The sequence below is a fragment of the Panthera uncia genome (assembly GCF_023721935.1).
Source record: "Panthera uncia isolate 11264 chromosome C1 unlocalized genomic scaffold, Puncia_PCG_1.0 HiC_scaffold_3, whole genome shotgun sequence".
Taxonomy (NCBI): Eukaryota; Metazoa; Chordata; class Mammalia; order Carnivora; family Felidae; genus Panthera; species Panthera uncia.
This window is the reverse complement of record NW_026057584.1, coordinates 33,334,850-33,352,439: the sequence shown is the minus strand read 5'-3', so window position 1 is coordinate 33,352,439 and position 17,590 is coordinate 33,334,850. Positions and strand designations below refer to the sequence as shown.

At 36.2% G+C, this 17,590-nt stretch overlaps 1 protein-coding gene and 2 non-coding genes across 7 annotated transcripts in view; all 3 read left to right on the top strand.

The window, feature by feature from the left end:
* Positions 1-16,959, top strand: part of NOP58 (NOP58 ribonucleoprotein) — a 33,866-nt gene extending 16,907 nt beyond the window's left edge. For 4 of the 5 annotated variants that reach the window (XM_049615161.1, XM_049615160.1, XM_049615165.1 and 1 more), the window contains 11 exons: positions 698-834; positions 4,470-4,534; positions 5,497-5,631; positions 6,701-6,846; positions 7,776-7,902; positions 9,286-9,449; positions 10,974-11,108; positions 11,301-11,362; positions 13,061-13,194; positions 15,984-16,156; positions 16,585-16,959. In XM_049615161.1, coding sequence (XP_049471118.1) covers positions 698-834; positions 4,470-4,534; positions 5,497-5,631; positions 6,701-6,846; positions 7,776-7,902; positions 9,286-9,449; positions 10,974-11,108; positions 11,301-11,362; positions 13,061-13,194; positions 15,984-16,156; positions 16,585-16,635 — 1,329 coding nt within the window. In that variant the 3' untranslated portion in view covers positions 16,636-16,959. The remainder of the gene's footprint in view (positions 1-697; positions 835-4,469; positions 4,535-5,496; positions 5,632-6,700; positions 6,847-7,775; positions 7,903-9,285; positions 9,450-10,973; positions 11,109-11,300; positions 11,363-13,060; positions 13,195-15,983; positions 16,157-16,584) is intronic. The other variant, XM_049615162.1, reaches the window with a different exon arrangement.
* LOC125912021 (small nucleolar RNA SNORD11B) lies at positions 6,902-6,983 on the top strand. The gene has a single exon (XR_007454588.1). It is a non-coding gene; the product is annotated as a small nucleolar RNA SNORD11B (small nucleolar RNA).
* Positions 8,052-8,135, top strand: LOC125912020 (small nucleolar RNA SNORD11). The gene has a single exon (XR_007454587.1). It is a non-coding gene; the product is annotated as a small nucleolar RNA SNORD11 (small nucleolar RNA).
* Positions 16,960-17,590: the final 631 nt, after the last annotated feature.

Below are 17,590 nucleotides of genomic sequence, written 5' to 3'. Positions count from 1 at the left end.
AAATTTTACTACTAAAAGCCTACTGTTGATCAGAAGTCTTACCAATGACATACATAGTTTATTAACCCATATTCTGTATGTCAACACGTATTAGATACTGTATTCTTACAATAAAGTAAGCTAGAGGAAAGAATGTTACTAAGAAAATCGGGAGCGCCTGGCTGGCTCAGTAGGTGGAGCATGCAACTCTTGATCTTGGGATTTTGAGTTTGAGACCCATGTTGGGTATAGAGATTACTTAAATAAAATATTTTTTACAAAGAGCAGAATCATAAGGAAGAGAAAGTACATTTATAGTACTGGACCATGTCAAAAAAGTCTGGGGGCCCTAGGTGACTTAGTTGGTTAAGCATCCAACTTCGGCTCAGGTCATGATCTCTCGGTCTGTGAGTTTGAGCCCAGCCTGATGAGTTCCAGCCCTCTGTTGGTCCTTGTGCTGACAGCTAGAGCCTGGAGCCTACTTCACATTCTGTGTCTCCCTCTCTCTCTACCCTTCCCCTGCTCACATACTCTCTTTTTCAAAAATAAATATTAAAAAAAATTCTTTAAATCTGCATTTAGTGTTCTCCCCACACACTAGAAACTGCTTTTTAAGAAACTGAGAAATATATATTTAAATCTGTTCTATTTTAATAATTAAATGGTTTTAGGAAAAGTTCTATTTCATTGATACAGATAGATATTCTTATTCTTACAGGAAAAGCTGAATCTCAGTTGTATCCATAGTCCTGTTGTTAATGAACTTATGAGAGGAATTCGTTCCCAGATGGATGGATTAATCCCTGGAGTAGAACCACGTGAAATGGCAGCTATGTGTCTTGGATTGGCACACAGGTGAGATTTACTGGAAAACAAAGTCCGCTTATTTCTGTTTAATAAGCAATTATGTTGCACTGGTTTAACCATATTGTAAATACTAATTTAATTCTCATAATAATTTTATGAGGAAGGTAGTAGTAGTAGTATCCTCGTTTTATAGATGAATCTGATGCCCAAAGTCAGTTATCTGGTAAGTGACAAAGCCAGGGCTGGAAACCAGGCAGTCCTCATCATAAGCATTCTCTGTCTTATGAGCATTGGGTCCCACAATACTTGGGCTTTCTCTTTTTTCTTTTCTCTGATATCTGCTGAATCATTTGCTATCCCTCCGTCTTCATCTTCCTGAACTTTCTTACCTGCTATGGTCTGCTGTGTATCTATGTTGCTTGTTTTACTGATTTTCATTGAATTTTTATAATAAGGCAAAGAGAAGCACATTGTCCTATCATGTTTAACCAGAGGTCCATTAGAACAGGCATTTCTGCTTTACTGTGGTATGTTTTCCCGAAAACCTCGGCATATTGTGAAATTGTACTAAACTATCAGGATTTTTCGGTGAAGAATAGATAGGATTAAAGATAGACTACTCAAAATCTATGCAACTTTATAACCAGAGCACTATCAAAAATAGCCCTGTAATCCTGGCTGGCTCAGTTGGTTAAGTGTCCTTTTGGCTCAGGTCACGATCTCACAGTTTTATGAGTTCAAGCCCAGCGTCGGGCTCTGGGCTGATGGCTTGGAGCCTGGAGCCTGCTTCGGATTCTGTGTCTGTCTGTCTCCTCTCTCTGCCCCTCCCCCATTAGTGCTGTCTCAAAATAAACTTTAAAAAAAAGCTCTATACGTTAATACAGTTAAAAAGACATGTTAAATTTATATAAAAGGAATAATACTATAAACGGAGATCTGTACCTTTGAACAAAACATAGCATAAATCAATGAAAGGGTTAAAGCTACTGAGTTACAGAGATGAACATAAAAGTCAAGAAGAACTTTGTAACAAGCATTTTTTTTTGAGCGAGAGAGCAAGCACGTGTGAGGTTGTGGGGCGGGGTAGAGGGAGAAAGAATCTGGAGCCAGCTTCACTTACCGTGGCGTGCGAGTGGCTGTATCTCAGGACTTACTGTGATATCGCTACCTGAGCTGAAGTCAGGAATCAAGATGCTCAACTGACTGAGCCACCAAGGCACCCCTATGTAATAAGCATTTTTAAAAGAACATTACTAGCTAAACTGAGTCAAGATACAAGCTTTTGATTAGTTGGCATTGTATAACAGTAGTGGTTCTCAATCAGGGGCAATTAAATATCCCGTAGAGGAAATTTGGTAGTGTCTAGAGATATTTTTGGTTGTGACATACGGGTTCAGGTCTAACATAATGGGTAGAGGCCAGGGATATTGCTAAACATCCACTCTACACAGAATAGGCCCCTACAGCAAAGAATTATCTGGCCCACATTGTTAACAGTGCCAGGATTAAGAAACCCTTATGGCAATCCTATCAAAATAACACCAGCATTCTTCACAGAGCTAGAACAAACAATCCTGAAATTTGTATGGAACCAGAAAAGACCCCGAATAGCCAAAGCAGTCTTGAAAAAGGAAACCAAAGCTGGAGGCATCACAATCCCATATTTCAAACTGTATTACAAAGCTGTAATCATCAAGACAGTATGGTACTGACACAAAAACAGACACTCAGATCAATGGAACAGAATAGAGAGCCCAGAAATGGACACACAAACGTATGGCCAGCTAATCTTTGACAAAGCACGAAACAATATCGAATGGAATAAAGACAGTTTCTTCAGCAAGTGGTGCTGGGAAAACTGGACAGCGACATGCAGAAAAATGAACCTGGACCACTTTCCTACACCATACACAAAAATAAAATGGATGAAAGACCTAAATGTAAGACAGGAAGCCATCAAAATCCTCAAAGAGAAAGCAGGCAAAAACCTCTTCGGTCTTGGTCACAGCAACTTCATGCTGAACACGTCTCTGGAGGCAAGGGAAACAAAAGCAAAAATGAACTATTGGGACCTCATCAAAATAAAAAGCTTCTGCACAGCGGAGTAAACCGCAAAACTAAAAGGCACCCGACAGAATGGGAGAAGATACTTGTAACGATATATCAGATAAAGGGTTAGTATCCAAAATCTATAAAGAATATATCAAACTCAACACCCAAAAAGCAAATAATCCAGTGAAGAAATGGGCAAGAGACATGAATAGACACTTCTCCAAAGAAGACATCCAGATGGCCAACCAACACGTGAAAACATGCTCAACATCACTCATCATCAGGGAAGTACAAATCAAAACCACAATGAAATACCACCTGACACCTGTCAGAATGGCTAACAATAACAACTCAGGCAACAACAGATGTTGGTGAGGATGTGGAAAAAGAGGAACCCTTGTATACTGCTGGTGGGAATGCAAACCGGTACAGCCACTCTGGAAAGTAGTATGGAGATTTTTTAAAAAATTGAAAATAGAACTACCCTATGACCCAGCAATTGTGCTACTAGGTATTTATCCAGGGGATACAGGTGTGCTATTTTGAAGGGACATGTGCACCCCAATGTTTATAGTAGCTCTATCCACAATAGCCAAAGTATGGAAAGAGCCCAGATGTCCATTGATGGATGTGTGTGTGTGTGTGTGTTTACACACACAATGGAATTTTACTCCGCAATCAAAAAGAATGAGATCTTGTCATTTGCAACTATGGATGAAACTAGAGGGTATTAAGCTAAATGAAATTAGAGAAAGACAAACATATGACTTCACTCTTATGAGGACTTCAAGATACAAAACATGAACATAAGGGAGGGAAAGCAAAAATAATATAAAAACAGGGAGGGAGACAAAACATAAGAATAAATAAATATAAGTAAAATTAAAAAAAATCCTTATGTACAATTCTGTTCCTCCATGGCTTTCCGTTTTCAGGTGTTAACAGTGCTGTACTTTTACTTACCTACTGGTATAAAGCATTGATACCTTGTAAAAATCATGTATGAGCCAATATGACTTGCATTGCACAGCATCATCCTTTTTGTCTGTCATAAATTAATTCATGTTTCTGAAATATAGGTTATAGGACAGATGTATTTTCTTTTTAAATGTGTATTTCCACGTTGCTCTTGAGTAGCTCAGTTAAGTGAGTCTGTTAAGTGACTTCGGCTCAGGTCATGATCTCACGCACTCTGTTGGCGCATGCTCTTTCTCTCTCTGTCTCTCTCTGTCTCTCTCTCAAAAATAAATAAACATTAAAAAATTTAAATGTGTATTTCCTGGTTTTGCATAATTATATTTTGTTTGTTTTATTTGTTTTGAGAGATCATGAGTGGGGCAGGGGTAGAGAGAGAATCCCAAACAGGCTCTGCACTGACCTGGGGCTCGAACCCAGGAACCATGAGATCACAATCTGAGCCGAAACCAAGAGTTGGATGCTTAAACTGACTGAGACACCCAGGCGCCCCTGATTTTGCATATTGTATTCTTGTTCAACTGATTTTCTCATGCTGGGAAAATTAAAATAATGCAGCTCCAAGAAGAGGGGATTGGTTTTAAACAATTTTTTAAGCTGTTAGTTCTTTTCATAGATGCTGTCAGTAATTTCTTATTTTTCCCTTTTATCCCCAGCTTGTCCCGATATAGATTGAAATTCAGTGCTGATAAAGTGGATACCATGATTGTTCAGGCAATTTGTAAGTATAATCCATGGGAGGCCTAATCCTCATGACTTTTTCCTCCTGTTAAAACTGTATTTTTTGTAATGTTAGCACTTGAGGAAGGGAAAGGAGTTCAGTTAGAATTTTTAGTAATGAAGTAGAAAACTAGAAAATGCAGAATTGAGAAGGAAAACCACCCATAATTTAACTAGGTAGAAATAACGTGAATTAACACTAGTGATGTTAACAGATGTGTGTTTTTCCATGAAGTAAATGACTAAGTAGAATCTATTGCATTGTGCTTTTTTCACTTGGCTTTGTAATAGGTCGTTTTCCTAAGTCATTAAATGAATTTTGAAAACATCAGATTCTTAACTGTTGTTTCTAGTTTTAAAAATCCCTTTAAATGGCAATTGCATTTCTGGGTATATACTCCAAAGAATTGAAAGCAGATACTCACAGGTATATATACATCTGTGTTCACAGTAGCGTTATTCACAATAGCCAAAAGATGGAAACAACCCATATACCCATTAACAGATGAATGGGTAAACAAAATGGAATACATACACACAATGGATTATTATTTATCTTTAAGAAGGAATGAAGTTCTAATACATGTTACAACATGTTATATGAGTTTTGAAAACCTGCTAGGAGAAATAAACCACACAAAAAAACATTACTATTGTGTGGTTCCACTTATGAGGTACCTAAAACAGGAAAGTTCATAGAGAATGGAAGTAGAAGAGATAACCAGGAGATAGGAGGAGGAGAGGATGGGGTGTTATTTATTGGGTGCAGAGTTTCCATTTGGTATGATGAAAGAGTTCTAGAAATGGATAGTGGGCGACTGTTGCTCAACATTGTGAATGTACTTGATGCCACTGAAACCTACACTTGAAAATGGTTAAAATAGTAAATTTTATGTATATTTTACCACAGTTTTTCAAAGCCTTTTTAAAAGTTCTTTTCTTTTCCATCTTAATCTCCTGCAGCCTTGTTAGATGATCTAGATAAAGAACTAAACAACTACATTATGCGGTGTAGAGAATGGTATGGCTGGCATTTTCCTGAATTAGGAAAAATTATTTCAGATAATTTGACATACTGCAAGTGTTTACAGAAAGTTGGTGAGTAACTTTATCTTTTAAGGCATTGAAAATAATTATTTGCATCCAAAAACATGAGTTTATAGTAATGCTTTTTCCTTGAGCTTCCCAGAGTTCCTTATGACTTTTATGTGTTTGGGAGTGTAGTGATCTTAGTGTCTGTTAGAATTCAGATACAGTTATCTGTGATTTTGATGGCCTGTACAACAGAGCATCGTTCTCTAATTTGGTCTTTCTTTCTTTCTTTCTTTCTTTCTTTCTTTCTTTCTTTCGTTTTTCTTTTTTTAAGTTCATTTATTTATTTTGAGAGAGAGAACACAAGCGAGCACAACCTGGGGAGGGGCAGAGAGATGGGGAATGAGAGAGAATTCCAAGCAGGCTCCACACTTACAGGACAGAGCCCAGTGCAGGGCTCAAACCCACAAACTGTAAAATCATGACCTGACACAAACTGTAAGATCATGACCTGAGCCAAAATCAAGAGTCAGGTACTCAACCGACTGAGCCACCCAGATGCCCCTGTAATTTGGTTTTTCTGAAAATGGCATCTTCAGGTGAATATATCTCATAGTGAATTTGCCATTAATACGAATAACTGTAGACTTCGAATATCGTGCATTATATTAATAATAAAACTAGTACGCTGTCTATGCTGTTACTGTTATATTCTATATTAATAGTACAGTAATATTAGTAGAGGGGCTTGGGCATTGTTGATAAATAGGACTTACCAGGTTCATGTTATATTACCATATTACCACCGCAAGAATTCATGGCGCTGGCTTTAATGAAACTTTGGCTACAAATTGTCACAATATTATCAGTCCTATTTCATGGGGTATTTTGTTTTTATCTAATTCATATTTTTTTTTTGAAGAGAAATGTGGGGAGAGATTTTAAGCTCTAAAATTAAGCCTTTACATAAGAAAAATATCCAGGTCAGACTTGTTTGCTTTTTGTTTTGTTTAGGCACCCTTTTCATTGGCTTATTTCTACCTTTTGTTTTGTTTTGTTTTGTTTTGTTACTATTTGGGTTTTATATAATTTGTTCAAGAGTGATTCTTCCTCATCCTCTGCAAACATTCCATAGGCGACAGGAAGAATTATGCCTCAGCTAAACTTTCTGAATTACTGCCAGAGGAAGTTGAAGCAGAAGTGAAAGCAGCTGCAGAAATATCAATGGGAACAGAGGTTTCAGAAGAAGATATTTGCAATATTCTACATCTCTGCACTCAGGTAAACTATACATGGAGAAACTAGTTGTGTTGGAACCAGCTATGTAATAATTTTCTGATGGCAATGATGATTTTTAAATTTACTAATCACCTGACAAATATGAGGGTGTTCAGTCACTACCTCATCTGATGCCATCTTGATTTATATACTTAGTGGGGAAAATAATACTGAAGTAAAGTTAATAGAACACTAATTTATCTGTATTGTTAGCATTGTCTGGATAATGAATTATAAATCCATTAAGAAGACAGAATTACAGTTTAAATTATTTAATTCCAGCCTCTGTGTTTGTAGCCTGGAGCCCCTTTTTGCCCATTTGGAGATAGTTAAACAAGAATCACAAAGAAGGGCACTTGGCTGGCTTAGTTGATAGAGCATGTGACTTTTAATCTCAGGGTTTAAAGTCTAGCCCCATGTTGGGTACAGAGATTACTTAAAAACAAAGTCTTTAAAAACAAAACAAAAAAAAAGTACCAAAGAGGATGACACAATGTCTAGCCCTTGGAGTTTTTGTTTGTTTTTGTTTTTGTTTTTGTTTTTAATGTTTGTTTTTGAGAGAGAGCATGAACAGGGAAGAGGCAGAAAGAGAGGGGGACAGAGGATCTGAAGCAGGCTTTGCTCTGTCAGCGCAGAGCCCGATGCAGGGCTTGAACTCCCAAACTGTGAGATCATGACCTGAGGCAAAGCTGAGCACTTAACCAAATAAATAGTTGACTAACATTTTTAGGCAGCGTATTAGGTTGTTTACATTTATTATCTCATAAAATATGTATTAAAATGAGAAACTGAAGTAAGGAGTGGTTCATTTTCCCAGGATTGCACAGCTGTTCTGTGATAATTTAGGAAGGACTGTAATGTTTCAGATGGTGGTTTTTATATAATTTTTACTCACATCATTTATGACATATCCACTTTGTTCTTTATACTAGGTAATTGAAATCTCAGAGTATAGAACCCAGCTCTATGAATATCTACAAAATCGAATGATGGCCATTGCACCGAATGTTACAGTCATGGTTGGGGAATTAGTGGGAGCACGGCTCATTGCTCATGCAGGTGATGATTTTAATGTGACTGGTAAATAGGAATATTTAGAGTTATTTTCTACTAGGATTATTTTTTACTCTTCAAATTACATTTATTAGAAATTTTTGGTTAAAAAATAGAAGTAGATAGTATATTGGGGAGAACCAAGGACCAAGTAAGTGTTCAATGATGATTCTAATTTGTATGCCTGATTTCCTTTTGGATAATGAAGGCATCTTTAGTCACTACCTCTTCTGAGACACTTATGGTCCATTTTCAGAAGTTTGTTACCATTATTTAGAATACTCAGATGAAGTGCAGGAGGATGAAATCAGTTAATATTTCCTGATACTAAAAACTCATCAGATTAAAATAGGAATAGTTATCACAAGGGTTGATATATATATGCTTGATTGAGAATTTGGTTCACTATTAAATATGCTATTTTAAAATACGCTATTTTAATATATTTGACGTGCAAAATATTTTTAATATATAATCTATCATAAAACTTCAAACATGTATATAGTGATTTTACAAAGAAGGTATGCTACAAAATACTATAAAATTGAATAGTTGCAAATAGAGTGAATTACTAGCTCGTTACATTATTGGAGTATAATCCATCACAGAAGATCTTAACATATCATCTGTCACCATGTCTAAACTAGAATAGCTCCTGTAACTGCATCATTAAATAGACAAATATGCCATTCAGATACCTTCAGCTGCAAGGTTGGGATCATCTGGCAGGTTTTGTTGTCTACATATGAAATTTCATAGGCTTAGCTAACCTTTTGTTGTAAGAGATATAGGGATTAACAGAAGTACGTTTTTAATTTTAAATATGTATTGTGTGGTTGAGCATTAATGTTGGGGGTGTGTTCTTACAAAACCTGTGTAATAAATTTAACAAACTAGCACCTTTTAGTACCCGATTATACTTATATAAGTGTATCTCCATCTCCATATCTTAAACAACAGAGGTAACATGTGAGAAGATTATCACATAGTTCTACTACTGAGATGTCCTGAGAGTTTCCATTTATTTGTATATTTTTTTCATCTCTAAAAGTAGAATATTTGATGTCCAAAATCATCCCCAAAACTATCCATCCATCCACATGGAATGTGGAATAGTAATACCATCTCTCAGGCAAATAAGTATAATTGAACTTATAGTCTTAACCTTCAGTTACCATAAGCATTCATTACAAACTTCTGCCCATGGTGCTACATGGATGAATCACAAATGCTGAAGCTTTTTAGGGAATCCCAGACTATATAGAATCTGAATTATTTTTATTTACTGTAGTGGCTGTAAATACTTAGACTATATGTCTTGTGTTTAATACATGGAACTTTCAAATACTTGGAATTGCATTCCTTGTAACTACCTCTTTTCTTTTGAAGGTTCTCTTTTGAATTTGGCCAAACACGCAGCTTCTACAGTTCAGATTCTTGGAGCAGAAAAGGCACTCTTCAGAGCCCTCAAGTCTAGACGAGATACTCCAAAGTATGGACTCATTTATCATGCTTCACTTGTAGGCCAAACAAGTCCCAAACACAAAGGAAAGGTGAGTTACAGTTCTCCTGAGGTGGGTCGTTTTTCTTTTTTTTCCTCTAAATAACCCATATCCTACTCTGTAATATGCAATAAATCTTTCTACTATTTCTTTTCATTAAATAGAGAATGGTGAATTCTTGAGCTTTTTAAAAAGCACTTCTATGCACTGAAAGTGTACTCAGGGCTCCTGGCTGACTTAGTCAGTAGAGCATGGACCTCTTGATTGTGGGGCCATGAGTTCCAAGCCCCTTGTTGGGTGTAGAGTTTACTTTAAAAAAAAAAAAAACAAAAAAAAAAACCAAAAAAACTACCTATGAGAAAGGTTTTACAGATGAGAAAGCTGAATATTAAACCAACTAAGTACTTTCAAGGTTTTTGGTAGGATACGTAATTTAATAGAAACTGAAATTTTATAAAATTCAGAGCAGATAGAAGAAGGAGGTTGGTAAAGTGTTAATTAGCCTAAAAAGGGGGCTACGCGTTTTCTGGATGACCTCTTGATATAGAACTAAGGTCACTGAGTAGAAATTAAAAGAAGACATTAGAAGAGCAGTTTGAGCTCATTTTATTTTTTTGTCTTATTTTTTATATATGTGATTTACTGTCAAATTGGTTTCCATACAACACCCAGCGCTCATCCCAACAAGTGCCCTCCTCAATGCCCATCACCCACTTTCCCCTCTCCCCCACACCCCATCAACCCTCAGTTCTCAGTATTTAAGAGTCTCTTATGGTTTGTCTCCTTCCCTCTCTAACTTTTTTTCCCCCTATCCCCACCCCTCCCTGGTCTTCTGTTGAGTTTCTCAGGATCCACATATGAGTGAAAACATACGGTATCTATCTTTCTCTGCCTGACTTATTTCACTTAGCATAACACTCTCCAGTTCCATCCACATTGCTACAAATGGCCAGATTTCATTCTTTTTCATTGCCAAGTAGTATTCCATTGTATATATAAACCACATCTTCTTTATCCATTCATCAGTTGGTGTAGATGGACATTTAGGCTCTTTCCATAATTTGGCTGTTGTTGAAAGTGCTGCTATAAACATTGGGGTACAAGTGCCCCTGTGCATCAGCACTCCTGTATCCCTTGGGTAAATTCCTAGCAGCGCTATTGCTGGGTCATAGGGTAGATCTATTTTTAATTTTTTGAGGAACCTCCACACTGTTTTCCAGAGTGGCTGCATCAGTTTGCATTCCCACCAACAGTGCAAGAGTGTTCCCGTTTCTCCACATCCTCTCCAGCTTGAGCTCATTTTAGATATGAACTACAAGATACTTTTTTCCACCAAAACGAATGTAGTTGTGTATATAACCAGTTATCCATTATATTGTGGCAGAGATTCAGATATAAGATAGGTTTCTTGAGTTGTATGATTTTATAATACTTTTGTAATTCCTGATTTGGAAAAATCCTAGAGTGAATGATTGAGTTCATGACTTGCTCTAGTTTTCTCATAGATAACTGAGGATTTTTATATCTCAACTTGGAATATAGTTTGAATGCCTCTAACTTCAAGTTCTCTTTTAGATTTCTCGAATGCTGGCAGCCAAAACTGTTTTGGCTATCCGGTATGATGCTTTTGGTGAAGATTCCAGTTCTGCAATGGGAATTGAGAACAGAGCCAAATTAGAGGCCAGGTTGAGGTCCTTGGAAGATAGAGGGGTAAGAACCACATCCTGCCTATTATTGCAGAAGTGTTAGCTATCAAAAATTAATAAACTTCAAGTGTATGTACTTAATTATTTCACCTAAGCACCTTTATTTATGAAACATTTCAGCATACCTAACAACATTTTTTGTTTCTACTGTTAACAATTTCCCTTATATTTACCAAAAATTGATATCTTTTCTTAGATAAGGAAAATAAGTGGAACAGGAAAAGCATTAGCAAAAACAGAAAAATACGAACATAAAAGGTGAGTACGTTTGGGGGAGGATGGATGAACAGTTTCTGCTTATTTAAATTATAATTTTTGACAGCACTTTTTTATTATAAATGTAAACACCTCAATGTCTCTAATTGTTTCTTTGCTCCTTACAGTTTTCCATATTTACTTTTTTTTTTTTAACTTTATATTATTCTTGAGAGAGAGAGTTGGGAAGGGGGAGAGGGAGAGAGAATCCCAAGCAGGTTCCATGCTGCCCAATGCAGGGCTCAATCCCGTGAACCTGTGCGATGATGACCTGAGCCGAAATCAAGAGTCGATTGCTTAACTGAGCCACCCAGTCACCCCCCAATTTTTAATCATATACATATTTTTACATTGTTGTACTAAGTACACATATAGCATACTTGTTTTGGCTTTCTATACCCAACGTGGGCTCATACTCAAGACTGTGAGATCCAGATTTGCATACTCCTTCAACTGATCAGCCAGGCACCCCTTGGCTTTTTTTCTTCTTAATATTTAACTTGTTCATTTTCAGATGTAAAGACAGAAAAGTCTAAAACTAGCTAAGAGGCATAGTAAAGTATTCAGACCACCATGAAATTAACAAAAGATACGTGTAGGGAGAGGTATTTTGCTTGTTATTTGAGGTAGTGTTCAACACTGGTAAGGTTGTGATGATGGAAGTAGAGAATGGTACAACTTTTCTGGGAAGCAGTTTGACGGTATGTATCAGGAGCCTTTAAAATGTTTCTCGTCATTAACCCATAAATTCCATTAGGACTCTTGTAACCCTTCTAAGAATTTTAATAGTAAAATTTTAAACTCTAAGTGGGCAAGGAGAACAAAATACCATAACATCTTACCATATGTATTCATATGTCTGTAAGTGTACACATTTAGAAAAATTGTTTTCCTTTTTTCTGTTCAAGGTCTAATTTGATGTGTTTAGTTGATAAGTGTGGATCTTTGTTCTTTAAATTCTAAATGTTTTTAATCTATAAAAATTAAACAGCCACAAGTCTACAATTTAAAAAATGAAACATTCGTTAGCTTGTTTTGAACAATTTTTTAATATTCCCATACCATGGGACTTTAAACACATGATCTTAGGACTTTAAACACATGGTCTTAAAGCACCAATTATGAGGTTTAGTTCTTAGGCACTTAGTACTTCAGTTTTTTCTTTCTGCTACATTAGAGCGAAAGCAAATGTTGCCTTATTTAGGGAATGTTTATCCATATGTATCCCTGCTTGTTCTACCTTTTGGGATTTTGTGATGAAGTCTTTTGTATTAACTTGATTAGGTTTTTTGTGGGTTTTCTGTTTTGTTGTTGTTGTTTTCATTGAATTGCCCTATGTTCTAAAACTTGAATTGCTTCAATTTTTACTTTCTAGAAGTCATTTGGTATAAAGAGATTTTTTTTCCATCTTTCCCCATACTGATTGAATGTTTTTCTGTACCATAGTCACTACATTGATTACTAAACCAAAATTCATTTTAGTTCCCCACTTCTCTTGAAGTCTGATTGATCTGCTTGGAAAATAGTAAAACCTCTTTACCTTTTGGGAACTATTAGTTTTCATAAACTGCCCCACAGCCACTAAAGTAAAACAGCATTGTATGCTTATGTAAGTATTATCTACTAGTATTTCCTTTAAATCTGTTTAGAATTATTTCATACAAGTATTTGTAGAAATTTTCTATAATTTGGCTCTTTCAGTGAAGTGAAGACATATGATCCTTCTGGTGACTCCACACTCCCAACCTGTTCTAAGAAACGCAAGATAGAACAGGTAGATAAAGAGGATGAAATTATTGAAAAGAAGGCAAAAAAAGCCAAGGTTAAAATTAAAGGTCAGTTTAAATTTTTTGAATGTTCTTTATATATATATTTTTTTTAATGTTTATTTATTTTTGAGAGAGAGCGCACATGTGAGTGGGGAAGGGGCAGAGTGACAGGGAGACACAGAATCTGAAGCAGGCTCTAGGCTCTTGAGCTGTCAGCACAGCTCAACACAGAACTCAAACCCACGGACCATGAGATCATGACCTGAGCCGAAATTGGACGCTTACCGACTGAGCCACCCGGGCATCCCTATATTATTTTTTAAGACAGACAGACTTCAGAAATCTTGGGAAAGTACATGCCACTGAACTTTATTGTAAAATCACCCATATTGAAAGCTAATGGTGTTTTAATAAGCTGCCATGTTCTCTGGGAATAGTTCAGGTACTGTTAGATATATCAGACTTCATAGAGGAATGTGAGAAGCATTTCTTTCAATATGTGGAATCCTGTATTATGCTAAGTGTACCAAACTTTAGTTAACTACCATGTGAGCTATTTTGAGAATAGCTTAAAACATAAAAAAATGCTTATGGTTTCTACGTTATTCAAGTATTTTTGTTATATAGTTAAGGGTAGAATTTACAGCAGTGGTTTTCTTCATTGTTTCTGTTACATAGAACGGACTATAGTAATAACATTGGGTAGCCTGCCGTTACAGTAATATTTAATAGGTGCTCTCCAGTGAACTAGGCTGTCTCGCAAAGTTGATAAGACAGTAATTCTGTTTACTAGCAGTACTTGTGTTGAATGCCTACAGACTAGTCCAACAAGAGTATCATGCATTAAAATAATGACTGATTTAATTTTTGGTTTCTAAATAGCTTAGTGGTCAAAAGTATACTATCAGCAAATGGGAATTCCTACCCTAGCTGAAGAGAACATAAACAAGTTATTCAGCTTCTACACTTCTGTTTACTTATTGAACAGTAAGGTGATCCCTAGGTCCCTTAATTAGCATTTGAAACACCAGACTCCAGGATTGTATCTTCACTTATATATCCATCCAGTAAGCTTTTTAAACTTGAACTTTCGTGGATCCTTGTTACTCTCAGTCTGTTGCTCTCCAATTTATTTTTCTTATAAATAGCAATTCTGGTTGCTTTGGCCTTTAACTTTCACTCTTCGAAAACCTACTCTGGCAACAAATCCTTTTTTTTTTTTTTTTAGAACTTATATTTTTGAGTAATCTCTACACCCAGTATGGCGCTCATACTTAAAACCCCGAGATCAAGAGTTGCATGCTCCGTCGACAGCCACACACCCCTATTTTGGCAACAAATCCTTTCAATTCAGTTCTACTTTGAAAATATATCCAGGGGCACCTGGGTGGCTCAGTCGGTTAGCTGTCTGACTTCAGCTCAGGTCATGATCTCACGGTTTGTGAGTTCGAGCCCTGCGTCGGGCTCTGTGCTGACAGCTCAGAGCCTGGAGCCTACTTCAGATTCTGTGTCTCCCCCTCTCTCTACCCCTCCCCTGTTCAAGCTCTATGTCTCTCTGTCTCTCAATAATAAATAAACGTTAAAAAAAAAAATGTAAAGGGGCGCCTGGGTGGCTCAGTCGGTTGAGCGTCCGACTTCAGCTCAGGTCATTATCTCGCTGTCTGTGAGTTCAAGCCCTGCATCGGGCTCTGTGCTGACAGCTCAGAGCCTGGAGCCTGCTTCGGATTCTGTGTCTGCCTCTCTCTCTCTGCCCCTCCCCCACTCATGCTCTGTCTCAGAAATAAATAAACATTAAAATATATATATATATCCAGAGTCTAACCACTTGTCATATCCACCACTGCTGTTCTTAATGTAGCAGCCACCGTGACACCCATTAGCTCTGATTCAGTCCTACTCCTTGCTCACTCTGCTGCAGCCACACTGACCTCCTCCTTATTCCTTAAACCTGCCAACTCCCCTTCTCTCCCAAAATAACCTTAGCATTTGCTATTCTCTATACCTGGAAAAATTTTCCTCAGGATAATATTTTTCCATCATTCACTCACTCCCTTGCTTCTTCCAGGTGTTTGTCTGACTGCCCTGTCTAAACTATCCATACGCATTGTCTTCTTCAATGTTCCCCTTCCTGCTTTATTTTTACCTTTAGCACTGATTACTGTGTAAAATATTGTATAGTTGTATCATTTTGGGTTTTTTCTCTACTAAAATAAAAGATATATAAGGACAAGGAGTTTGTCTGTTTTATGCCTTGTTGTATCTCAAATCGTAGAATACAACCTGGTATTTAGTAGGTGCTAAATGAATTTTTGGTGAATGACCTGTTTTTTTCCCTTAAAGGTGAATGAGTTTCTAATGATAGCTACCTATTGAGTCCTCATTCTAATGCCCCAAGTATTATATGTTATCTCATTGAGTCCTAGTTATCATCCAGTGAGGTAGACATCACTAAATTTTACAGATGAGTAATATGAGTTTACAGAAGTCAAATGACTTACTCTCCAGGTCCCACCAGGTTGAATAAACCCAAGTGTCCTAACTCTGGAGCATAAACTCTTAATCATTTCTAATATAATTGACAGTTTGCAAAAAAAGTTTCAATGTGTTTTATTCCTAATTTCTATACATAGCTACCTGATCTCATGAGAAATTTCTTTGAGCTTTATATCATTTAAGTTAGAGTTAATGGACTAGACAGGAGTTCCAAGGACCTTTCCACTTATAGAATTTTATAATAAACATTGGCTAGTTAACCAGAATGATGGGGGAAAAAAGTGAGATTCTAAAAGTTTGGGGTGGGGGAAGTGAGGTCTGACACAATGTTAATTGTTGTGTCTTTATACTTACCCATTCAGTTGAAGAAACCACAACAGTAGCAGCCGAAGAAGAGGAAGAAGAGGAAGAAGGAGTACTAGTGGTGGAAGAACAGGAGACATCTGTGAAGAAGAAGAAGAAAAAGGACAAAAAGAAACATATTAAGGAGGAACCACTTTCGGAGGAAGAACCGTGCACTAGCACAGCAATTCCTGTATGTTTGTTTTTAATTGCCAACATTTTGTTGGTATGGACAGGGTCTCTGTATTTTATTCTATTCTCTTTATCAGAAATGAGCAAGCAGTTACGGTTTTCAATGATGAAATAGTAAAAATAAAAATGATATTTTTACAAAGAGCCATTTCCTAAACGTAGAATCTTATTGCAAAATAGGTTTGCCTTGAGAAAGAAAGAATATGATTTGCTGCAGATCACTTTTGGTTTTTATATTTTTTGGGTTTTTTGTTTTTATATTTTTGCTAAAGATCACTTTCATAGAGGTGGTTTTTATATTTTTAGGTTTTAATCTTTAACCCAAATTTATTTTTAAGGAAAATAGATCTCCTTTGTTCTTATAGGAAAAGTTATTGTTACCCATACATTTACAGCTCTTTCAAAAGCCTTCTTGTTGGTTATTTTCAGAGTCCAGAGAAAAAGAAGAAAAAGAAAAAAAAGAGAGATAATGAGGACTAATTGAAGGGAACCATCTTTGAATCACCTGGATACATCACACTTCAGTCAGGAATATATCAGAGATGCTCTCCAATTGAGAGAACGTTGGATGAAACAAAGTGATTGATCATCTATAGCTTTCCAAACCTATTTGTGTCTTGACACCAATTCTGATAATTTGATTATGTTATCATTTCTTAGAGTCTTTGTTATACAAATAAAAATATTTTCTTTGTATTTTGAGGCAGTTCTGTGATCTCTGTATTTTAGGTAGACAGCCTTGGCCCTTTATTCTATCTAGCATTTGATGGTTATTGCTTTGATAATTAAAGCTGAGAAGTGAGAGTTGTGACTTGTTAATTTGAAACTTAGCCTTTTGGGAGATCATGTAGATGGACCAATTTGAGAGCCTCACACTAATGTTTCTTTTTTCCTTTTTGGACTCTTTCTCCTATTTTTCCGCCTCTGTATTTATTTAAATAAAGCTGTGTTTTGTGTTCAGAATTTTTAAATTAAGTGAGCACAACTTTTCTGTATCTCTTCAGAAAGAAAAAATTGTGTTCCTAAACTTTATTTACTTCAGAGTTCTGAATGGATCAACAAAGTAATTATCATAGATGCAATTTTTTTCTAAAGTGACAATTTTAAAAGGATAATACAAAGTAATTTTATAGTAAAGAATGGGGGAATAACAAGAAAACAAGACCAAAAATAAAATGTCCATGGGTATAAACCAAGATACAGAACACCAAAGAACAGTCTTTTTTTTTTTTTTTTATTAGAGAAACAGTTTATTTTTAGTTTTTTAATTTTATTTAAATCCAAGTTAGTGTAACATATAGTGTGAGAATGTTTTCAGGAGTAGAAGTTAGTGGTTCATCATTTAAATATATCACTTAGTGCTTATCCCAACAAGTGCCCTCTGGGCAGTCTTTGTTTCTAAAATGCAGTATTTAGTACGTGGACAACAGCCTGA